The 25,709-nt window shown below is 41.9% G+C and overlaps 1 protein-coding gene across 21 annotated transcripts in view; it reads right to left on the bottom strand.

The window, feature by feature from the left end:
- Positions 1-25,709, bottom strand: part of LOC109103604 (collagen alpha-1(XXV) chain) — a 527,306-nt gene that overhangs the window by 328,026 nt on the left and 173,571 nt on the right. For all 21 annotated transcript variants that reach the window (XR_006155246.1, XM_042728382.1, XM_042728388.1 and 18 more), the window contains exon 5: positions 16,243-16,269. Coding sequence is in view for 20 of the 21 variants with exons in the window: in XM_042728382.1 (XP_042584316.1) it covers positions 16,243-16,269 (27 nt within the window). In the remaining variant the exon portion in view is untranslated. The remainder of the gene's footprint in view (positions 1-16,242; positions 16,270-25,709) is intronic.

The following is a 25,709-nucleotide window of genomic DNA, read 5'->3' as shown; positions in this document are numbered from 1 at the left end:
CAAATTGTCTAGAAACGGCCCTGAAGGGAACGGACATTTGCAAGATGAATGCTTGGAAGAGCAGTTAGAAAAGCCACACGTGCTGAGCTTTACCAGGGTGCCGGTGTGTTTCCCTCTTCTGCATCTGTATGTGCGTTTGAACAACACAGCTGTACCTCCAACTAGAATATCCAACAAAATGTCAGAACAATCAAAAACCGGAAAAATATTGTCTGGGATGTGTTGCTATATATTGAGCTAATTGTCAGCCTCTTATGTATCTTGTAAACAATTAGTCCATTTGCATTAGGGCTGCCCCCTTTTTTTTCTGGTCGACTAATAGTCGTTCATTTTAAGCATTAGTCGACTATTAGTCGCACTTTTATTAATAAACTATATAAATCATAATAATGAGTTTTTAACTGGCTAAACAGCCTAATAAGCGCTCAAGTGCACAAAAAAAAAGCATGCCACAGCGCACTGGCAAATATAATAATTATGAATGTGTTAAGGAAAAACAGCAAGTAAACAGCATTAACGTTTTAATAATGTACTGTTACACTACTGCTTTCTGTTTTCAGTTTAAGAGATGACGTCAGTGACACTGACTCATCTTCTCTGCAGTATGTGCCTGTATGCAGGTTTCACATGGATTACATAATTGGTTCATTTAAAAGTTTCACTCTCTATAAACATATTTTTCATTTCTGTAATAAGGCAAGTATACACCGAGTTTCAAAGTGATGCGCTCAAGTTCACAGAGTCCGAGACAGCAGAAAGTGCATCCTGTTTGCTTTCATTATTTTACAAAAGAGTGCACACGAATAAACATAGAGTATTTACAGATACGAAAGATGCATTACTCTTATGACCAAAAATGAAGTATTTTAAGAGCAAATGATCGCACTGGTGCCTCCATCTGTCCTGCAGTAGCCCAAGCGTGCTACTGTTCAGTTTCCACACTCCACACAAAAACGTGAACTTCACACTTTTTTTTAGGCTAACATTAGATTGAGCTGCCATGTAAAGTTGCTACTACATCTCCCATATCTGAGGTTGATGAATGTTAGGTGAGCATATGGATGTCCTGCCCAATGTACTACAGTAGGTAGACAACCAAAATGGGTATTACCCATTCAGGGCCGCGGCGTTAACTGCAAATCAGTCGCGAGTTAAAATCATTCGCGAAACTACCGCCAGGTGGCGCAAAGAGACGGATTGCGAACTGAATCTAATTGTAAAATGAAAGGAAGACGTAAAACAACAATAACATTACAATATACATTATAACATCCTAAAAGCCATTAAAAATAGGATAATCTCAGGCTACAGTCTACTCATCAAAAAATTAAAGAAAAACCTTTACACAAAGGCTCTTATGCATGCTATTGTTATTAAACAGTCATTTTAAATTTGTTTTAAAATGTTTTCATTTCGGTTCATTCTTCAGGTTCCATTTGCAGAGCGAAATCAAGGTCTTCGGATACTATATAAGATACAAGTTCATTTAGGCTATTTAACATGCACTGTGACATTTTACAACTTATAAACTTCTTAAGATTTTAAAGTCAGTTTAATAGTATTGAAATTCAAGTTGAATCTACTTTTTGACCCTTTCATTCTTGAGAATAGCCAAGCTGATGTAATTCTAGGCCGCCCACGGCTCATTCGACACCAACCCACTATCAATTGGAAAACTGGTAAAATCCTGAACTGGGGCTGTGACTGCCTAAACTAACTTCCTGCCCAACCCGAACCTGTGTCCGTGAATTCCACGTCCATTGAAAGTCCAAAAGAAAATTTGTCAGTCAACATTCCTCCGTGCTATTCATCTTTTGCAGATGTATTCAGTCCTACGGCAGCCTCCAAATTACCTCCACACCGACCTTGGGATTGTGCAATCGACTTGATCCCAGGAGAATCCATTCCCAAGGGTCGGATCTACTCGTTGTCCATCCCCGAACAAGCCACCATGCAAGAATACATCGAAGAGGCTCTGAGACAAGGGTACATTAGACCTTCCACCTCTCCAGCTGCTGCCAGCTTCTTCTTTGTCCCCAAAAAGGAGGGGGGCTTGCGGCCCTGCATAGATTATAGAGCCCTAAATAAAATCACAGTGAAATTCAGTTATCCGCTCCCTCTAGTCCCGTCTGCCCTAGAACAACTCAGAGATGCCCGTATATTCACCAAACTGGACCTCAGAAGCGCATATAACCTAATTAGGATTCGAGAAGGAGACGAATGGAAAATGACGTTCACCACCCCTGCAGGGCACTACGAATATCTGGTGATGCCGTATGGCCTGGTAAACGCCCCCACTGTGTTCCAAAGTTTCATGGATGGGGTCCTCCGAGAATTCCTGAACCACTTTGTTCTCGTGTATATTGATGATATTCTCATCTTCTCCCGTAACAGATCTGACCATCAACATCATGTCTCCCAAGTACTCCAACGGAGAGTTTTCCCTGTTCTTGAAAGCAGAAAAGTGCGTTTTCCACCAGACCTCAATCGAAATCTTGGGTTACCATCTCAGTGAAAAGGGAGTCAGGATGGATAACCGAAAGACCCAAGCCATCACCTCCTGGCCCACTCCTACATCAATCAAAGAATTACAGAGATTCCTGGGATCCGCAACTTTTATTGCCGGTTCATAAACCAGTACGGTATGATAACAGCCCCGTTAACATCACTCCTGAAGGGGAAGCCAAAGACCCTTCACTGGACTCCAGAAGCGGAACATGCTTTCCAAACATTGAAGACTGCCTTCACCACTGCTCCCCTGCTCCAACATCCAGATCCAGAACAAAAGTTCATTGTCGAGGTGGACGCCTCAACAACAGGCGTGGGGGCCATCTTGTCACAGTACCCGGAGAACTCATCCAAACCCCATGCCTTGTGCCTTCTTTTCCCGGAAATTATCCCCTGCGGAAAGGAACTACAATATTGGTAACCGAGAACTCCTAGCTGTGAAGCTTGCCCTGGAAGAATGGAGGCATTGGTTGGAAGGGGCCAAACATCCATTTCTTGTGCTTACCGACCACAAAAACCTCCAGTATTTGAAGGAAGCCAAGAGACTTAACCCTCGCCAAGCTTGATGGGTTCTACTTTTCACACGGTTCCACTTCCAGATATCCTACCGTCCTGGGTCAAGAAACACGAGAGCAGATACCCTGTCCCGTCTCCACGCTCCCGAAGAAGACATCGAAGAACCAGAAGCCATCCTACCTACCAAAATATTCGTCAGTCCCATTCAGTGGGACCTTGATGATCAAATCCTAGAACTATCACAGAACATGCCTGTACCTCCAGAATGCCCGCTGACAAAACCTACGTACCTGAAGATCTTCGTACTTCCCTCATCTCCTCCGCTCACTCATCCGTTGGAACAGGTCACCCCGGCATCAGCAAAACATACTCCACCCTTCAGCAAAAATACTGGTGGCCAAGAATGCAGAGACATTTGTCCATGGATGCACACCCTGCTCTATAACCAAGGTACCACGTCAGTTACCCACTGGAAAGCTAGTCCCTTTACCCATCCCTCATCGTCCTTGGTCCCATGTTGGAGTCGATTTTGTTACTGATCTCCCAGTCTCTGTTGGAAACACATGTATTCTCATAGCCATCGACCGATTCTCAAAGGCGTGCAAACTAATCCCTCTCAAAGCCTTGCCTACAGCCTTTGACACGTTGGAGTTACTATTTTAACATGTGTTTCGCAATTTCGGCATCCCTGAAGACATCGTGTCTGATAGAGGACCCCAGTTCTTCACCCTCCTCAGTGTCACAGTAAGCATAACATCTGGTTGCCAACCACAGACAAATGGGCAAACTGAACGAAAGATTCAGGACATCAGCCGTGACATTCTGTCACTCCAACCAGAACCTCTGGAGCCGCTACATAGTATGGGCAGAATACGCCCAAACCTCCCTCCGACAAGCATCCACAAACCTAACTCCATTCCAATGTATCTTAGGATACCAACCTCCACTGTTTCCCTGGTCCGGCGAACCATCCAAAGTCCCTGCCGTGAATACCTGGATGCAAAACAGCAAAAGAGTTTGGAATCAGGCACACCACCACCTTCAGCAGGCAATGAATCGCCACCGGCAATTTGCTGATGCCCACCGCCGACAAACTCCCACTTATCAACCGGGACAACTGGTATAGCTCGCCACCCGTGATATACGATTAAAGCAACACTGCCGTAAATTTAGCCCAAAGTACATCAGTCCCTTTCCTGTGGAAAAGCAAATCAACCCGGTCACTTACCGACTTCGCTTACCCGCTCAGTATTGGATTCACCCCACCTTTCATGTCTCCCTATTAAAGCCTCATCACTTACCTGTTTCTGTTCCCTCTACAGACCCGGTCCCTGACGACCCTCTACACGGTAAAGGAGATACTGGACTCCTGACGTCGTGGTGGGCGACTCGAATACCTGGTAGACTGGGAGGATTATGGTCCAGAAGAAAGGTGTTGGGTGCCTCGTCATGATATCCTTGACCCCAATCTGCTCACCGAATTCCATGCACAGTATCCGGAGAAACCAGCCCCCCACGACGTCAGAGGGCAAGGTCCGCTGGCGTGGACCCTGGAGAGGGGGGTAATGTCAGGGACCAGTCAAGCCCGGCCTCATCCATCCCACAGCGATCACGCTCCCCGGAGTATTAATCACCTGCACCTGCACATAATTATCAACCTCATCACAGAGCACTATAAAGCACTCACAACAGCCCCAGTTCGATGTCAAGCCTCCAACAGGAACAGACCATATGCGGTTGTCTCCCGACCTGTTGATTCACCGCAGACTCAAGGACGTAAAGTATACTCACCTTTGAAACACTAACCTCTGTGTCATTGTCCTCCTGCTTGCAGGACTCCTGCTTAATTCCCTGCTACCTGTGATCCGAAGTTCCTCCGAACTCCCAGTGTGTTTCTCCGAGCTTGCTTGGTTGTACCTGCACCTGAAGGAAAGAGAGACAAGTGCTAATCATCTGTGACGGCTTGGCATTGACATATCTATTCAAGACGTGCTCACCTGCATTCAGCCCCGCACTGAGTATCTGCACTGAACCTGCACCAGAAGTCACTAAGAACTCACCTTGCATTTGTGATTTGCAAATAAAACACTGTGATTGGATTCACTTACCTCTGTCTCTCGTTTATATCCTGATAAGTATAAAACAAGGTTTTAATTGATTAAATTATTTCTATGAATTAATAAGTTAGCATGACTTTTTCATCATAGCATTTTTTACGAGCTGTATTCATTTTCTGAAACCAAGCACCCACTTTTTTCTTTTTTAAATCTATTAATCGCTCGCATATCTCCTACAACCTACAAATAAGGGCTAATAGAGGTTCTTTCTTTTATTTATTTATTTATTTATAATGTTTATTCTTGAAGAAAACAAGTATTTATTCTTTAATAAAAATAAGGGACAGAATAAGGGACGATCCAAATATTTGTAATGTACAATAATGTAGGCCTATATCTGCCTGCAGTTAAAAAGTTATATTTGTTTTGATTCATCCATTTATGTAGGCTACAATTAGAATATTCTAAAAACAAAAATAAATAATGTCATAAACAATGCCATCGGCCTGAATAAATTTTACCATTATAGAATTGGGGTAGTAATTTAGGAGGTGAAAATACAGTGAAATTACAAATGGCATGGTATTTTAAAGCATGACAACTGAAGGTCTATGAAACATTTCTATGATGCATTTTTTTAAACAATGGCACTTAAAGTTTTCAACAAAAATATTACTATTTCAACCATATAGCCTGTGAATAAATAAATAAAATGCATACTTTTATTTAGCCTACACTGTTTTTTTTTTTTTCACTCTCTATTTAACAGCATTAACTTACAATGAAATACGTCTTCCTTCAGGCAGACTGAATGCTTTCCTGCCTTGCTAAATGTTGGGTCAGTTTGCGCGAGTCGCGCGTTGTGAAGTGGAGCAGCTGCGGAGGATTCCGCTTCGTCTTAAAGTCTTCTGCAAACGCCTACGTTCACAAATAAAAATGATTTTCGCAAAAATAATGATTAATTATCAATTGATAATTTGTTATTATTTTGGTCTAGTGAAAATAATAATATGGGCTGCTAAAAAATAATGAATACAAAGAGTACGGCTGCTGTGAGTGCAGGCATGTTTCAACCCAGTAACATGACAACACACCGTTTCTCACAGCCAAAAAACAGACCGAATTCAGTTCAGCTGGAGGGGGCTGGGGTTTTTGGGGTAGTTCTGTATAGTTACAAAAAATCCCCCTTTTTTTTTCACAAAAAATCCGATTTATGATTGAAATTGATTTTTTTGCCTCCCTACTTAAAATCAATATTCAAACAACAAAGAAATTGTTCAAAACAAGTTTTAATATAATTATTTATCATTTACCAGTCAAATTTATAACTGAGACAAGATGATTAATAAAAAGCAGTAACGTTATTACCTTAATGCTGGAAAGACCTTTATTTTATTTATTTATTTTTTAATACTAGCCCATCATGCATCTAACCATCCACTGAGCGTTAAGAGCTGTTCAGATTAAAACTGGCGACTCCGCAGTGAGTCAGTGTCATCATGGACGTAGGACAGACCAAGTGTAAATATTTAGTCTATATTTTCATCTCTTTATGCTGCTGGTTTAGGTTATGTATTTATTTTTATTTCTTATATCAATTATTTGTAAATGTAGCAGACACTGTCTAACCGTGTCTACACCGGACGGTCTTGTCGAGCCGTAATATATTCTGCGCTCAAGACATGCATTAAGTTTGCCCCAAAGCACAGGCAGAAGTAGCCCAAAGGAGACATTTTAATTATTTATTAATAAACAAATGTTTTCTCGTCGGCTGCAAGATGAAATTCACACTGCTGACTCTCTCCACATGGACGCGCCTTTAGAGAGAAATACAACCTTCACAGATTACATAATGCTTTCGTTCTGAATTGATTCGTTTAAAAGACATTTCAAGCTTTCTGTAGATATATTTCTCATGTATGTGAGACACCCCAATTTTTCAGTTTATTTCATTATTAGGAAAAAAAATCACGTGATCGAGAGGGCGCCTCCCTGTCATGCATGCGCATTAATAATTTTTGCACAAACACTTGAATATGAATAATAATTCACATTTTGCATATGCATTACAAAGTAAATATTTTTTTTTACATGCAATTATCCAAAATATAACCAAACAAGATTTGTAATGAAGATAAAATATGTAGACAAATAAGAATAAATGCTGCACGTGCACTCAGCATCATTGCGCACAGCAAATCTTGCACTCTGATATTTTACGGAATATTATACAAACCTGCATTTAAATGCGGCTGCAATTTATTTATTTATTTTATTTATTTTTACTTTACTTAAATTATATGAAGACTAAAATAGACTAAAATCACTTAAGTTGTCAATTAATGAAGCTCTTTTTTTTTTACATCGTGTGCATTTTGTTGATTATAATGAGAGAACTTGAGTTTATATGTCAAGACGTTTTATTAATCCATCCATTCTTTAGAGTTTCAATGATTTATTTAAATCGTGCAGGTTTAACCCTTGTGGGGTCTTCGGTCATTTCTGACCGGAATATTTTACGTTTTGAAATGTTAAAAATCATAGCTTCATCGGAATGATATGAAATGCGGTGACCTTCATGGCACTTGGGGTGTGAACACACAAAAAAATTGAGGGCATGATTCGAACAGTCTAAGTGGGCATAAAAAAAAATAGTAACACTCAGGGTCTTCGGTCAAAAATAACCGGCCATAGGAAATGAATGGGAAATAGACAAAAACACAACAATTCAGAGAATATTTGTGTACACAATCTACAAATCGTTTACAAAACTGAAAAAAAAAAGTGCACAGTTGTGAAGTGATGACACTATAAAACATCAAGAGTGTTATTGACACGTCCAATCGCACACAGATGCACACACACACACTCACATACTTACACATAGGCACCTATGAACTACTGTGTCTGTAACACAGAGCAAAGTTTTGAGAATGTGAAATCCATTCAATAATTCAATCATAATGCAGAAAAATCTCACAGCAGTCAAGGTATGATGCTCTAAAATGCAAAAATCCAGTTTGCAAGAGACATTCTTTAGTTATCTGTGACCTCTGCTGTTATGTAGAGTTAGTATGCCGGTAATATACAGTTATAGTAGTTAGTATACACAGCAGTTACATAGTAGCCCACATAGGATAAAGTTAGAATAGTATTTATAACACTTATTTTATTTTATTATTTCTCTTTTATTTACTGTTTAATTTTTTTAATGCTTCCTGTTATTTGAGCATGTTTGTTATTGTTGTTTCCTTTTGATTACTATTCCTTCCTTTTGTTAGTGATCATTGACATTTTACAAAAATAGACATGTTCATTGCAAAATGTTTACATAAACTGTTATGTTTGAATGAACTGCATTTTTAAAATTAAATTCTAAATCAAAAAAGTTTGACAAAATGCTTACTTGTGTTCTCTTTCTAACATAATGTTCACCTTTGATTGTAATCATAATGCAAAAACTTTAATGCAAATAATGCATGAAATCATTATTTATAACAAAAAATATCTAAAACTATACAAAAAGTACTCTTTAGAATGTATTAATATATATTCAAGTCCACTACTTAATATGAGTCAGCAATTATGTCTAAAAACAATAAGGGAATTCACAAGCCTCTCTATAGATTCCTATACTGGTAATAAGTGGTTGCACCATGCACTTACATGTTTTTCTTTCTTTGCTCTGACCAGGTGGCGCTAAAAAATCTTCAAAAAATGTTTTTGAAAGGCCTAGTCTCTGGTTTGATCTAAAATACAACATTAATTTAAAAATAATTTTGAAAAATTAGAAAAAAAAATATGTTCTATTTTCTATGAGAAAAATTGTTCATAATTATTGCATAAATATTCATTAATACCTTAAAAATTTCTCAAAATTCAAAAGAAAAAATATTATTGAATAAAAATATGTTCCATTGATTATACTGGGGGGCAAAAAAGTTAAATTTCAGGTGTCCGGTCACTTTTGACCGTGAAGACCCTGAGTGTGACTCCAAAATGAGGGCCGCACAAGGGTTAATTTATTTGTTTCTTGTTTTAATTAGGCCTAAATAATGGGAGCGAAATTATTCAGTGCCTCACGTTTTACTAAAATAAAGAAAATAATTGATAAAACACGCAAGCCTAGCTCACTATGCTACCACTTTTAATGCTCCGATGCAAAGTAAACCACATTTTCTTTTTAATAATATAACACATAATTCACATTTTATAAATAATACTGCACACTATTTAAATGTGTCAAATCTAAAATATGGTGTAGAGAAAATATAAGCACAGGCTCATAGGCTTGATATTTATCCTGCTTGAATTCGTTCTAAGAAATGCACATATCTTCATAAAGACTAAACTTTCATCTGTGAATATTAAATATTTTTTCTTTCATTTTCCCCGACTGCAGTCAAATATAACACATCGGTGAGGCAAAGCTGACTGCTATTTGCGAAAATGTGCTTTGATGCGGTTGTTTGAAAACTTGTGTTTAAAGTGCCACTCAGCGGTCAAAAGCTGCAAATGCACTTTGCCGACGGCGGTAGAACCAACGTTTTGGATGGCCACCTACTCTATATATTACCACATAGACCAACCGTTAACAATTTGTCTGTCACTGACTGTGTGATTTCGCCACTTCATGTGGATTATTATTTTTTTTTCTGTGACTAATACAATTTTGGTAATATGCATATAAACATCCTTTTAATTAGCAGAGTAGAATAATCTTGGCTGATAGTAAGACATGCAAACATAAAAGAAAACCAAACTGGATGGCTATGCTATATTAAGGATATAATTAAACATTTGGAGTTGGGATAACCTCCAAACAAAAGCCGATACATTTTTTAAAAGCTCATTATCATCAAATGTTTCTAAAATATTTATATTCCAAGGTAGATTGCTGGCAACAGCCATTTTAAGATTGTTTAGATTTGGTCTTAGTGATTTAGGAGTCCTCTTCACTATTCCTAACGTTTCACAGATTTAGGAGCTAATTTTAGCACTAAAATGCTTTGTGAAATTTTTAAGATTTACTCCTAAATCGTTGAGTTATGAGCTACTTTTAGCCTTAAGATGTTTTGTGAATACGGGCCCAGAAGAACTGCGGAGGTCAGTGTTGTGGCTTCCATTTGCAGCGCCATCTTGATGTATATGATCAAGTCAGAGTTTGACTCCAGAGTAAAGGCCCCGATATACTTCAAACGGAATCGAAGAACGAACTGATATGACATCATTTTGAACAAAATCAGGCCAAAACGAAGTTCGTTTTGAGTTCGTTTTGGCAGTTCGTAACAGCTCACTAAAGCGAACTTTCTGGGGGAGTTCTTCTTGGGTCCTAAACACCTTTTTGCATCCATTGGTCCGTGGTGGTTATGCAGTCGGTGGGTGTGTCCTGGAACTCCACCTTCTTTGAAGTGCAATTTTTTTTCCCAGGTTCGTTTCTCATTCTATGGAGGTTCGAGCATAGAACAGCATCTCCTGAATACACTGGAGTGTCGAATAGCTGATCTGGCACAAATATATCCACACCTGTACAATCGCTCGCGGAGAGACTTTAAAGATTCAGAGAAAGTATTTAATTCCTAGCAAGAAATTGCTTGGTGTCGACGACCAGGAGTTATGCAAAAAGCGACACAGAGACTCATCCAAGTCAAGTTTTCCAAAGCCATGAAAAGAATGAAAGGAAAGAGTAACGATATAAGGTAGCAAGTACCAAATACATGTGTTTCAAATAAATGATACACCATACTGCTGCTGCTGCTGTTGCTCTTTCAATAAGGGAATTTAAAGGGTATACAATAAATGAAAAATGAACATACAATAATAAACCTTTGTTTTTATCAAAAGTAAATCATGACACCACTTAAAATATAAAAAGGTGTAACAATGTATCAATAATAATAAATAAATGAACACTAATGAAATAAAGTTACACACTGACCCCAATATTTATTACTTTTTTTTTCCACATCATGCTAAAGTTTTCAGACTATGAGACATTCACACTTTCCATAAAGGACTGATTATGGAAATGGTATGGTTCTTTTGTATTGCAAACATGATACTTGACTCTGGACAGCTGCTAAACATTATTCTATTATCTATAATATTCTGACCATTGGGGCCCTTCTCACACCTAGACTGCCTGCACGTCTTCATTTCACAGTTGTTGTGTTTAGGGGCATACGCGCGAGTGTCGCGGCATGTTTACATTAATCTATACCCCGCCTCCAGCAGCGTGAATGTGTTGGAATGTTTGAAAACAGTATACCATCGCTCAGTCTTTTCGAACTGAAGACTAAAGAATGAAACGAAGAATGAAAACGAACTTCGTTTGAAGTATATCGGGCCTTAACTGTATGAATGGAATGCAATTCATCCCCCCTTCATACTTTGGCTGAGGACTCAGAGACAAATGAGGCGCATGGCTGTTGATTGCAATGTCTTCAGAGAGTAGTTTAAATTTAATTTTGGGATTTGCGGCCATCCTTACAGCTAATGCCAAATGGTAACGACTGTAGAGAGTCCTGAATCTCTGCATGGGTAGATTAAATTTGGAAACTCAGCTCTTGCCGTATCATGCAAACTGGGTTTCCAGATGTACAGGTGCTGGTCATATAATTAGAATATCATCCAAAAAGCTGATTTCACTAATTCTATTCAAAAAGTGAAACTTGTAAATTATATTCATTCATTACACACAGACTGAAATATTTCAAATGTTTATTTATTTTCGTTTTGATGATTATAACTGACAACTAATGAAAACCCCAAATTCAGTATCTCAGAAAATAAGAATATTACTTAAGACCAATACAAAGAATGGATTTTTAGAAATCTTGGACGAATGAAAAGTATGAACATAAAAAGTATGAGCATGTACAGCACTCAATACTTAGTTGGGGCTCCTTTTGCCTAAATTACTGCAGCAATGCGGCGTGGCATAGAGTCGATCAGTCTGTGGCACTGCTCAGGTGTTATGAGAGCCCAGGTTGCTCTGATAGTGGCCTTCAGCTCTTCTGCATTCTTGGGTCTGGCATATCGCATCTTCCTCTTCACAATACCCCATACATTTTCTATGGGGTTAAGGTCAGGCGAGTTTGCTGGCCATTAAGAACAGGGATACCATGGTCCTTAAACCAGATACTGGTAGCTTTGGCACTGTGTGCAGGTGCCAAGTCCTATTGGAAAATGAAATCTGCATCTCCATAAAGTTGGTCAGCAGCAGGAAGCATGAAGTGCTCTAAAACTTCCTGGTATACGGCTGCGTTGACCTTGGACCTCAGAAAACACAGTGGACCAACACTAGCAGATGACATGGAACCCCAAACCATCACTGACTGTGGAAACTTTGCACTGGACCTCAAGCAACGTGGACTGTATGCCCCTCCTCTCTTCCTCCAGACTCTGGGACCCTGATTTCCAAAGGAAATGCAAAATTTACTTTCATCAGAGAACATAACTTTAGACCACTCAGCAGCAGTCCAGTCCTTTTTGAAGCAAGACGCTTCTGACACTGTCTGTTGTTCAAGAGTGGCTTGACACAAGGAATGCGACAGCTGAAACCCATGTCTTGCATAGGTCTGTGCGTAGTGGTTCTTGAAGCACTGACTCCAGCTGCAGTCCACTCTTTGTGAATCTCCCCCACATTTTTGAATGGGTTTTGTTTCACAATCCTCTCCAGGGTGCGGTTATCCCTATTGCTTGTACACTTTTTTTCCTACCACATCTTTTCCTTCCCTTTGCCTCTCTATTAATGTGCATGGACACAGAGTTCTGTGAACAGCCAGCCTCTTTTGCAATGACCTTTTGTGTCTTGCCCTCCTTGTGCAAAGTGTCAATGGTCGTCTTTTGGACAACTGTTAAGTCAGCAGTCTTCCCCATGATTGTGTAGCCTACAGAACTAGACAGAGAGACCATTTAAAGGCCTTTGCAGGTGTTTTGAGTTAATTAGCTGATTAGAGTGTGGCACCAGGTGTCTTCAATATTGAACCTTTTCACAATATTCTAATTTTCTGAGATACTGAATTTGGGATTTTCCTTAGTAGTCAGTTATAATCATAAAAATTAAAAGAAATAAACATTTGAAATATATCAGTCTATGTGTAATGAATGAATATAATATACAAGTTTCACTTTTTGAATGGAATTAGTGAAATAAATCAACTTTTTGATGATATTCTAATTATATGACCAGCACATGTATAATTGCCTGGACTAATAATTGCTCATCCCTCTACACGAGGAATGTCAATATTTCAAATGCAATATTTCTGCTCACTGGTCATTTATAAAATATTCATGCTGGAAAAGCATGTGTGGTGATGATCAAAACATTTAGGCTCTGTCTTGACTGCAATGCCACAACAATGTATTTCCATAACATGTGAAGAACTTCCAACAATTGTATGCTTTTAATATTTCTGTGCTGGATCAAGGCTTGTTGGGACTAATAAAGACTAATAAAAATTTGATCATTTTTCATGCTTGGTATCTGTTATATAGGAATGCTCTGTAAATAATTAAAATATTTGGGGCCTGATGGGAAGGCATTAATGTAGTGCACTGTGGATTTGTGAACTATGTGAGGATTTAGATATTCCAAAATTAGCTTTGAGGTCAGGGTCACTTCATATGCAGTGACTGATTAAAGAGCTCCATTGAAATCCATTCTCTATGGATCCATTCCTTATTAAATTTAAGTGGAGAAATCATTTGGCATTTGACCAGAATACTTATAGCTGAAATTAGAGAAATAGGCATAGTGCTATGTGTCATATACTCTATTGGTGGTAATTACACTGAACAAAACTATAAACGCAACACAATTTTTCATTAACTGAATTAAAAGATCTAAGACTTTTTCTATGTACACAAAAGACCTATTTCTCTCAAATATTGTTCACAAATCTGTCTAAATCTGTGCTAGTGAGCACTTCTCCTTTGCCGAGATAATCCATTCACCTCACAGGGTGTGGCATAACAATAAAAGGCCATTCTAAAATGTGCCATTTTACTGTATTGGGGGATCTGGGGGGCGCGGGTCCGAACACCAGTCAGTATCTGGTGTGACCACCATTTGCCTCATGCCGTGCAACACATTTCCTTCACATAGAGTTGATCAGGTTGTTGGCCTGTGGAATGTTGGTCCACTACTCTTCAATGGCTGTGCGAAGTTGCTGTATATTGGCAGGACCTGGAACACGCTGTCGTATACGCTGATCCAGAGCATCCCAAACATGCTCAATGGGTGACATGTCCGGTGGGTATGCTGGCCATGCAAGAACTGGGATGTTTTCAGCTTCCAGGAATTATGTACAGATCCTTGAATCATGAGGCCGTGCATTATCATACTGCAACACGAGGTGATGGTCGTGGATGAATGGCACAATGTGCCCATACCATAACTCCACCGACACCTTGGACCACTCGATCCACATCGTTGACATCATTAAACCGCTCTCCCACACGACGCCATACACGCTGTCTGCCATATGCCCTGTACAGTGAAAACCGGGATTCATCCATGAAGAGAACACCTCAAGTGCCAGACGCCATTGAATGTGAGCATTTGCCCACAATGTGAGCATTTGGTGAAGCTGTGGCCTAATGGTTAAACAATTGGACTTGTAACCAGAAGGTCGCAGGTTCGAGTCTCGGTGCTGGCAGGAGTTGTAGGTGGGAGGGAGTGCATGAACAGCGCTCTCTTCCACCCTCAATACCCATGGCTGAAGTGCCCTTGAGCAAGGCACTGAACCCCCAGTTGCTCCCCGGGGGAAGTGATATAGCTGCCCACTGCTCCGGGTGTGTGTTCATGGTGTGTTCACTTCTCACTGCTGTGTGTGTGCACTTGGATGGGTTAAATGCAGAGCACCAATTTCGAGTATGGGTTACCATACTTGACAAATGTCATGACTTTCACTTCCACTCCAGTCGGTTACGATGACGAACTGCAGTCAGGTCGAGACCCCAGTGACGACGAACATGCAGATGAGCTTCCCTGAGACGGTTTCTGACAGTTTGTGCAGAAATTCTTTGGTTATGCAAACCAATTGTTGCAGGAGCTGTCCGGGTGGCTGGTCTCAGACGATCTTGGAGGTGAAGATGCTGGATGTGGAGGTCCTGGGCTAGTGTGGTTACACGTGGTCTGCGGTTGTGAGGCCGGTTGGATGTACTGCCAAATTCTCTGAAACGCCTTTTGGAGATGGCTTATGTTAGAGAAATTAACATTCAATTCAAGGGCAACAGCTCTGGTGGACATTCCTGCAGTCAGTATGCCAGCATGCATGCTCCCTCAAAACTTGCAACATCTGTGGCATTGTGCTGTGTGATAAAACGGCACATTTTAGAGTTGCCTTTTAATGTGGCCAGCCTAAGGCACACCTGTGCAATAATCATGGTGTCCAATCAGCATCTTGATATGCCACACCTATGAGGTGGATGGATTATCTCGGCAAAGGAGAAGTGCTCACTAACACAGATAGATTTAGACAGATTGGTGAACAATATTTGAGAGAAATGGGCCTTTTGAGTACATAGAAAAAGTCTTTGATCTCTGAGTTCAGCTAATGAAAAATGGGAGCAAAAACAAAAGTGTTGTGTTTATAATTTTGTTTAGTGTATATACATTGAGAATTAATTCTCTGGTAAACTCACCTTTGTTTTTTACTCATGGTTAAAAAAAAAAATAATGTGTTAACCAGCTGAGGATATGTGATAGACTGAGTGAAAAAAAAAATAACTGAAAAAGAAGCTTGTGTCAAAGCAGGTGGAGCCACAGGCCACCTATTACATCATCACTGTTGACCAGTACCAATTTGAAGGTGTTTAACAACTGGAGCAAAGTTTCCTGAAAGTGTGCACAGGCAATCTAATTCAAATCATGAACTTTCAAAAGCAACTGAAAAATGTGAAAGTTTTGTTCAAAATGACATCACACTCTTTCGTTTACATTTTCGTCATTACATCGGCACTGACATAAAACATTCTGAGATATGTTTCTTTATTTAAATAAAGAAACTGTCCTCTGCCCTGACATTCCAACTGTCATCTTTAAAAACATAGCAACTGATATTAAGGGATATTCAATATTTCTGGAGCTGAAAAAATGGGATACATGCATGGTTGCATAAATTGTTGTAAGAAGTGTTGAAAGGGCTCTTACCTTGTCACCTTTAAGGCCAGGTGGACCCTAATTTGTGAGAGAGAGAGAGAGAGAGAGAGAGAGAGAGAGAATAAAAGTTTGCTCCTTAAACTGTAGTAGTATTAATGCTAAAAATAGTATTGACATTGTATAATATTTCCATACATTCTATTCAATTCATTCAAACCATATGATTCCAATGAGAAAAAATCTTAAAGCAATAGTTCACCCAAAAATGAAAATTTGATGTTTATCTGATCACGCTATGTCCAAACTGTTAGAACTCCCGTGAACGCGCTTCACAGCAGCAGGTGCGTAAGACATCATCTTCTTTTCTTGCTTTATGGCGGATCGCAGACTTATAAGTGCATTACCGCAACCTATCTCTCAAATGGACCATTAACACTCTATCTACAATCTCAATCAGGAGTGTCAATGGTCCACTTAAGAGATAGGTGGCGGTAATGCACTTATAAGTCTGCGATAACCCATAAAGCAAGCAAGAAGAAGATGATGCAGGCTGCTGTGAAGTACATTCACAAGAGTTCTAACAATCCGGACATTGCGTGAATCAGAGGTAAAAAAAAAAAAAAAAAAAAAAAAAAACACATATAAATACTGTTCAGTTTCTTAAACAGACTGATCTTTTTGTGTCTTTACATATCAATGTATTGTCACGAGCCGCAGGGTTTAATTTGGCTTTTTCTGTGCATGTTGTTGTTTTTTTTTTTTTCTCTCTCATAGATTCTGTTACCATTACCAAGCATTGTACAGCTGAGAGACTGCAACGGCTGATGTTAAAAAAATCATAATTTGTGCTCTACTTAAGAAACAAAGTCACCTACATCTTGGATGCCCTGGGGGTAAACAGATAAACATTTTTTTTTTATTTTTGGGTGAACTATCCCTTTAAGTATTGGGTTATTCCATGTAAAATCAAGCAAATTTCAGAAACCTCCCCGGCTCTTTTTTTTTTTTTTTTTTTTGCTGAAGAAAGACAAATACTGTACAAATAGTGATGAAAGCCAAAAATATTATATAACACAGATGAATATTGACTGAGTAATCCACTATTTTGTAGAGAAGGGTGGATGAAAATGACAATTTTCACCTAAGATTTGGAGCCAAATTACAGGGGGTAAAAATGACTTTAGGAAGATGACAGCATCATGTTATTTTTACACAGAGGTTGGTATAATTTGTTGACTTCAGCAATTTTTGTTGCATTATACGGCAATGTTAACAGTTCTGTCATGACAACTCTCTGTTAATGTATTTGGTCTTGGCGGAATAGATGCTACTCTGCTATTGCGGCAGAGCAAGTACCAAGACTTGCTACTGCCAATACATCCACAACATGCTGCTGTGAGCATGTAAGCAATATTGCTGCTGCAGATATAACATACATGAAATAACCCCCATACACAGTAGCATACATGAATCACCTCGTAGCAGATCTATACAGGTGGAGCTGGGGAAGGTGGGGGGTTTCTGAAGCAAGCTGCAACTGCTACGGTAACCCTAGTAATAGATTTGAATGCTGAGCAGTGAGCTCATTGGCTACCGATACAGGAGGGAACCAGTCAGCTGTGCTATGTGATAATGTCATTAGGTCAGATTGAGTTAGATATATCGGACTGTGACATCTAGAGTTCTATGCCAGAACTCTGTATTTCAGTTCAAAAATGAGAAAAAGCACTTTTCAAGTTTTCAGTATGGTTCAGTTCAAGAGATATTAGGATCTTAGTAAGGAAATTGGAAGGGAGGGATTACAGATCATAATGCAAGCGCGAGGAGCCTCATGTTACGGTCGTCACGATCGCGGATGATAACATGCAGGATCAACAATGTTCATGTACAGCAGGGTATGATTATATTAATTTACATTTAACTACTTTAATATGGAGAGGCACTGAAATGTAGACCTTTGTTTATGTGTTTTTGACCAACACTGTATATGACGTGAGAACAGTCTGCTATTTAGTTTTGTACATTAGCATGGACTCATTAACTTTAACATTAGCTAGTTTTGGCCAGAGATACCTTGCTGAAGGATGAGATAACATTAATGTTCTGCTTGAGCAGATGAATTGTAACTTAATGAGAGTATGACAACCAGAAAATTAAAGTTTTCGTCTTCATTGGTACCGAGGTTGAATGCTTAAGGAAATTTTGCTGGTTATTTTTATTTATTTTTTATTTATTTTTTTGGTGGGGGGGGGGTTAGGGGGTAGGAAATGGAATAAAATTAATTCCATTGCCAATCCTCTAGGGATACCTGGAATCAGTGTTACAAGTACCGCAGGCACATCTTTTTTTTTTTTAGCATAAACACCATTAAACCGATGCAGGCTTCGGATCTTCCAATGTTTCTCTATGGTGCTGAAATCTAAAGATGTCAGAGTTCCGCTCCCTGTGCAACTGATACTCGACTGCCATTGGCTCAACTGCATTCAAGGGGAGGGGATTACTGATAGGTCAATTCCAGACTGGCCAATGCATCCTTACTGTTCTTGCCCAATACCTCATAAATTTTATGCAAATTTCTCTTTTCAGTGCAATATCACTTCTCAGCCCTTTTGCTTGGGCTCTGTGAAAAACTTTTTGAATGTGCCTAGTTTTGTAACATTGTCTACATTCTACATATTTTAATCTGCACTGTGAGCGGAGATGGGAAAGGTTTCCACAATGAAAACATGGCGTCTAATTTGTTTTGCTTTGGATTGACACCTTATTTACATTTCCAACCTTTACATCACTTTGTAACACAAGAGCATCTTTGGCTGCAATTTCCATTTGCATGCCAATTTCTACTGCACGTTTAAATGTCAGATCTGGCTCAGTCATGTCTCTTTTGAATTCCTTCATGATGAATTCCATGTACTAAACATTCGCACAGCATGTCATTTAACACGTCTCCAAATTGGAAATGCTTCGTTAACTTTAAGTCGACCACAAAATTGGAAATGGTCTCTCCCTCACTGATTTTGTTTATAGAATCTGAAACATTTAACAATCAATAATGGTTTGGGTGATAAATGCTCTTACATCACTTGAACAAGTTCTGCAAATGTCTTCTCTCCAGGTCTGTATGGGGCAGTCAGTCTATGCAAGAGACTGTGCACTTTTCCACCCATTGCACTAAGGAGTACATCGACATGTTTATTGTCCCCTATATATTTGTGGCAAAATACTGATGCAGTCTTTCAATACACATATTTTAGGCTTTTGTGGAGCTATCAAATATTTGCCTATGTAAGCCATGTTCACCGCTCACAGTACTCACACAGACTGCTCTCTCGGATTGTCCGACTTTCGTCCTTTGCTTTTGCAAATTAAGCACAAGTTCAGGTCAAACCACAGTGGATTTTACTGCTAATAACTGCCGATAACCCATTAATTAAATTTTTTTTTTAAACCTCAAAACCTTTTCAGCTTTTTCTTTCTGCAAATTGTATGGTGTAGCAATATAACAGCACCCAAAATACTATCAAACACTCCAACGCAGCTCCATTCTTCATCCAAGATGGATAAAAAAGCGCACAGGAAAGAAAAACCTTGAAAAATGATATGCAACCCACCAAATGCTGACCAAACCACAGAGATGTTGATTCGCACAGGATTAATATTGTCACAGGACCTCAGTGTTCTGCGAAATATATTGGGTCATTTGCGGGGGAATTTTTACTTTACAGATTACAGACATGGCCGATTCACAGGGGATTAAGATCACAGACAATCTCCGCAATAATTACAAATGACTGAGGGTCACCAGGTAATACTAATCCCGTGCAATTAGGGTTATAAAACCACGGATGCAGCCATCTTTGATTTAGGACAACTATTTGCTGTCTCGCTTCCATAGTTTGACCAAACTCCCTATCACATTCATTCCATTTAATTAGACTTCTAATTATGTGCTGCCTAATGGTTTGTCAGCCGATGTGCCTTTTTATACATTTACATTACATTTAGTCATTTAGCAGATGCTTTTATCCAAAGCGACTTACAAATGAGGACAATGGAAGCAATCAAAAACAACAAAAGAGCAATGATATATAAGTGCTATAACAAGTCTCAGTTAGCCTAAACGCAGTATACGTAGCAAGGACTTTTAAATAATAAAGTAAATAAAAAGAAAACAGATAGAATAGAGAAAGAATAGAGCAAGAATAGAGTTAGTTAGTCTTTTTTTATAATTGTACAATAAATGAAATGAAAATAGATAGAAAACAAAAAATTAGAAAAAAAAATAGAAAAACTAACAACCATCAGTATAATGACAGTTTTATTCTTTGCATAAAACACTTCAATTAATGGAACACTAATTGAACACTGGGTGTATTACAACTTCAGAATTGTAATATTTATTTGGTTCTGCACTTTTCCTTGCCTCGGAATTACAATCGTGTGGACTGAAATGTGAAGAAGCTTTTTGCACATTGGTGGCCACTAGCGGAGTGAACTGTGAACAACGATAAGGTATAGCTAAGAGTGCTCCAGACTAACCTTACAAACAAATAAATTACAGAAGGTATACTTAACTAAGAACGTTTCGGGAAACACGTATTAACATAAAGGTATAACTTAAGGTATAACGTATGAACGGCGTAGTGTTAAGAAGGTTTCGGGAAATGCAGCCCAGTTCATTATAAATAATAATAATAATAATAATAATAATAATAATAATAATAAGCCTATATAAGATCAGCATTTGAACACTATAATAAACACAAATGGTGACACTGTTATTTTTTTATTGCGAAGTGAGATGAATGAAGTGCGCGTCTGTCCTACATGCGCAAACACACAATGTTTATCAAGTTAATCCACCCAGTGGTAGACGCTAGTCGCATTCAACTAAACAGATTCAGGAATGCAGTTTTTTTTTTTTTTTATAATAAAATAATATATAAAATGATTAATACAGATGTGTGTATTCTGCAGTTCGCTAGTTTGTTAAACCATTTTTTCTTTTAGATAGAGCATGTCCATTTTACACAACCAGCAACCAGCAGTGTGAATCAGTATAATGACAGTTTTATTATTTGCATAAAAACACTTCAATTAATTGAACACTAATTGAACATTGGGTGTATTACAACTTTAGAATTGTAATATTTATTTGGTTCTGTACTTTTTCTTGCCACAGAATTACAATTGTATCACCTGAAATGTGAAGAAGCTGAGGACAGGTGCCCCACAAGTCTGTGTGCTCAGATCGCTGCTCTTCACGCTGCTGACCCACAATTGCACTGCCAAGTTCAGCTCCAACCACATCATCAAGTTCGCGGGTGACAGAACATTTCTGGGGGTGCACATCACACAGGATCTCACCTGGACCACCAACACCACGTCTCTCTCCAAGAAGGCACAACAGTGCCTACACTTCCTCTGCCAGCTGAAAAGAGCAAGTCTCCCTCCACCCATCCTCACCACATTCTACAGTGGCACCATTGAGAGCATGCTGTCCAGCTGCATCACTGTCTGGTATGGGAATTGTAGTGCAGCAGACCACAAGACCTTCCAGCAGACAGTGAACACAGCTGCAAAGATCATCGGTGCCCCCCTCCACTCCATCTTGGACATTTTCCTAACACAATGCTCCAGCAAAGCCAACAGTATGGTGAAGAACCCAACCCATCCCTCCCACAGTCTCTTCCAGCTCCTACCATCAGGAAGACAGTACCGGAGCAACAGAGCCCGCTCCGCCAGACTGCTTAACAGCTTTTTCCCCCAGGTTGTGAGAGCCCTGAACTCAAATCACCCCGCCCTCATCTGAAACCCCATACAAACCCCCTGCCTCCCGAAACATGGACCATCTCACCTCCTTCACCCCCAAAACACCCCCCAACTATACCACATCATAGGAAAAACTGTCTGAAAGGTTGTTTTTTTGTGCAATTCAAAGTGTGCTACACACAGGTGAGTGGGCCTATACAAACCACCTGCAGTAACACACTCTCCCCTATGTGCACTAGACACTTTTAATACACATCGTTGTGTGTACACATAATTCCACAAAAGACTCAGTAATATGTGTATGTTTAGTCAAGTCAAGTCACCTTTATTTATATAGTGCTTTATACAAAACAGATTGTGTCAAAGCAACTGAACATGCACTACATGCTCATGCACTACAAATCATCTTGCACTGTTCCCCACCCAGCTGCTTGACTTATGATATTCCTCTTTGCACATGTATAGTATTATGTGAAGCATTTGTATAGTTTGATTTTTTTTTAGTTTATCTATAGGTAAACATTTATATATAGTATATTTATAGTCAAAATCTGTCAGTAGGTTATTTGTGTATAGGTACAGTATTTAGGTGAAGCAATCGTATAGTTTCTATTTTTTTGTGTTTGTGTGTGTGTGTGTGTGTGTGTGTATGTATAAGTAAACATTTATATATGGTACATTTATAGTCAAAATCTGTCAGTAGGTTAGTTGTGTATATAGGTTTGTACTGTTTTACTTCATTGTTGTATGTCTGTATTTATGTAGCACCATGGTCCTGTGAGGCACGACATTTTGTTCCACTGTATGTCCCCACATGTAGCGGAATGACAATAAAGATCAAAATGATGAACTTTATTGAATGAATTCAGTCCAGCTGGAGAGGGATGGAGTTTGGGGGTAGTTGTCACGGTGTCTGTTCTGTGTCTCCCTGGGTGGCCACTAGAGGTCTCACTTCCCCTTATTGTCATCTTCGTCAGAACTTCATTTCCCACTAGCCTTAGCTGCTCATCACTGTTCATTGTATTCAGCTGTCACCACTTACCTTGTTTGCACCTGTCTTTAAATACCCTGGTTGTTCTGTCTTTGTTACGGAGTCCTTGTTGAATGTCACCCTGCTTTTTCCTGGTTCCCTCGTGAGTGTTTGTGTTTCGTGTTTTGGACGGTTTATGTTTGGTTTTGACCCCTGCCTGCTGGATTTATGATTTTGGATTGCCCCTAATAAAGACTTACTGCAATTGGATCTACCTGTCTGTGTGCGTTTCGTGACATGATTTTTGAGTCAAACCTAGATCCAGCAGTATGGTTTTTGTGTTTTTTTCTGTGTGCGTTTAGTGGGAGAGAAGGAGTGGGTTTGAAGGAACCCGCCTGGTCGTTTTTCGTGGGACCCGGGGAGGTCGCAGAGGAGTGAAGGCGCGAGAGGAAGTTCAACATCGCTCTCAACCACGGGGCCCCTTCGACCCGGGGCTCGTGTGGGATGGATCAGCGCCACAGCACAAGGCGGTCGTCAGCCCCACGCCACGAGGCCAGATGGCCGCCAGCCCAGCGCCACCGCCCAAGATGGCCGCGGAGACATTGTTTAGTTACTTTTCCAGGATGTGCCAGATCCCAGAGTTTCCCAGGAGTAGTCACATCACGGCTGCTGAGCCAGCACCACAGTCCAGGAGGGTCGCCAACCCAGCGCCACAGCACAGGATGGCCGCCAGCTCAGCGTGCCCAGCACCACAGCACAAGATGGCGGTCAGCCCAGAGCCACTGCACAAGATGGCCGCCAGCCCAGAGCCAATGCACAGGATGGCCGCCAGCCCAGAGCCACAGTACAAGATGGCCGCCAGCCCAGAACCACAGCACAAGATGGCCGCCAGCCCAGAACCACAGCACAAGATGGCCGCCAGCCCAGCACCACAGCACAAGATGGCCGCCAGCCCAGCACCACAGCACAAGATGGCTGCCAGCCCAGCACCACGGCACAAGATGGCCGCCAGCTCAGCACCACTGCACAGGATGGCCGAATCTACACCTGTGTCGCCGGACAAGATGGCTGACTCAACGCCTGAGTCTCCCGTCAAGGTGCAACCGGCTCGCCATCATAGAGGCCGCAGGAGGAGGAGACAGGCGTCAGCCGTTCCTCAAAGCCCGGAGGGGGGTCCCGAGCAGGCCGCTGCCGTCCAGGAGGACGTTCCCGAGCAGGCCGCTGCCGTCCAGGAGGACGTTCCCGAGCACCGGCCGCTGCCGTCCAGGGAGGACGTTCCCGAGGAGCAGGCCGCTGCCGTCCAGGAGGACGTTCCCGAGCAGGCCGCTGCCGTCCAGGAGGACGTTCCGGAGCAGGCCGCTGCCGTCCAGGAGGATGTTCCCGAGCAGGCCGCTGTCGTCCAGGTGGACGTGCCCAAAGTTCCCGAGGCGGTGCCCGATGCGGTGGCAGAGGCGGTTCCCGATGCAATACACGAGGCCGAGGCGGTGCCCGATGCTGTTCCCGATGCCGAGGCGGTGCCCGAGGCGGTGCCTGATGCGGTGGCCGAGGTGTTTCCCGATGCAATGTCCGATGCCGAGGCGGTGCCCGATGCCGAGGCGGTGCCCGATGCCGAGGCGGTGCCCGAGGCCGAGGCGGTGCCCGAGGCGGTCCCCGATGCCGAGGCGGTGCCCGAGGCGGTGCCCGATGCCGAGGCGGTCCCCGATGTAATGCCCGAGGCTGAGGAGGTGCCCGAGGCCGAGGCGGTGCCCGATGCAATGGCCGAGGCGGTGCCCGATGCGGAGGCCGTTCCCGATGCGGTGCCCGAGGAAGGGTCCGAGGCCATTCCCGAGGCGGTGCCCGAGGCGGTGCCCGATGCCGTGGCGGTGCCCGATGCCGTACCAGAGACGGTTCCCGATGTAATACCCAAGGCCGAGGCGGTGGTCGAGGCAGTCCCCGATGCAATGCCCGATGCCGAGGTGGTGCCCGATGCGGTGCCAGAGACGGTTCCCGATGTAATGCCTGAGACCGAGGCGGTGCCCAATGCCGAGGCGGTGCCCGATGCCGAGGCGGTGCCCGATGCCGTACCAGAGACGGTTCCCGATGTAATGCCCGAGGCCGAGGCGGTGCCCGAGGCAGAGGCGGTGCCCGAGGCCGAGGCGGTGCCCGAGGCAGTGCCCGAGGCGGTGCCCGATGCCGAGGCGGTGCCCGAGGCGGTCCCCGATGCCGAGGCGGTCCCCGATGCAATGCCCGATGCCGAGGCGGCGCCCGATGCGGGGCCAGAGACGGTGCCAGAGACGCTTCCCGATGTAATGCCCGAGACCGAGGCTGTTCCGGAGGTCGAGGCGGTGCCCGATGTTGTTCCAGAGACCGAGGTGGTGCCCGAGTTGCTTCCAGAGACCGAGGCGGTGCCCGATGCGCAGGCCGAGATCGTTCCCGAGGCGGTGGCCGATGCGCAGGCCGAGGTCGTTCCTGAGGCGGTGCCCGATGCAGAGGTCGTTTCCCGAGGCGGTGCCCTTGTCCAAGGCCGTTCCCGAGGCCGTGCCCGAGGCCGTTCCCGAGGCGGGGGCCTTGTCCAATGCCGTTCCTGAGGCCGTTCCTGAGGCCGTTCCTGAGGCCGTTCCTGAGGCCGTTCCTGAGGCCGTTTTACAAGCAAAAAGTCTTTAATCCAGGAATCACAGGAATAATCCACAATGGACACAGAACATCCAACAAGTAGACCTGACGGAGGAGCCATGGAGGAGGAGTGGCCGCCAACTCCAGGGGGCCGACCAACGGTGGCGGAGCAGGTGGAGGAGGA

Source organism: Cyprinus carpio, chromosome B7 (genome assembly GCF_018340385.1).
Source record: "Cyprinus carpio isolate SPL01 chromosome B7, ASM1834038v1, whole genome shotgun sequence".
Lineage (NCBI taxonomy): Eukaryota > Metazoa > Chordata > Actinopteri > Cypriniformes > Cyprinidae > Cyprinus > Cyprinus carpio.
The sequence above is the reverse complement of the archived record's forward strand: the minus strand, read 5'-3'. Positions and strand labels throughout refer to the sequence as shown.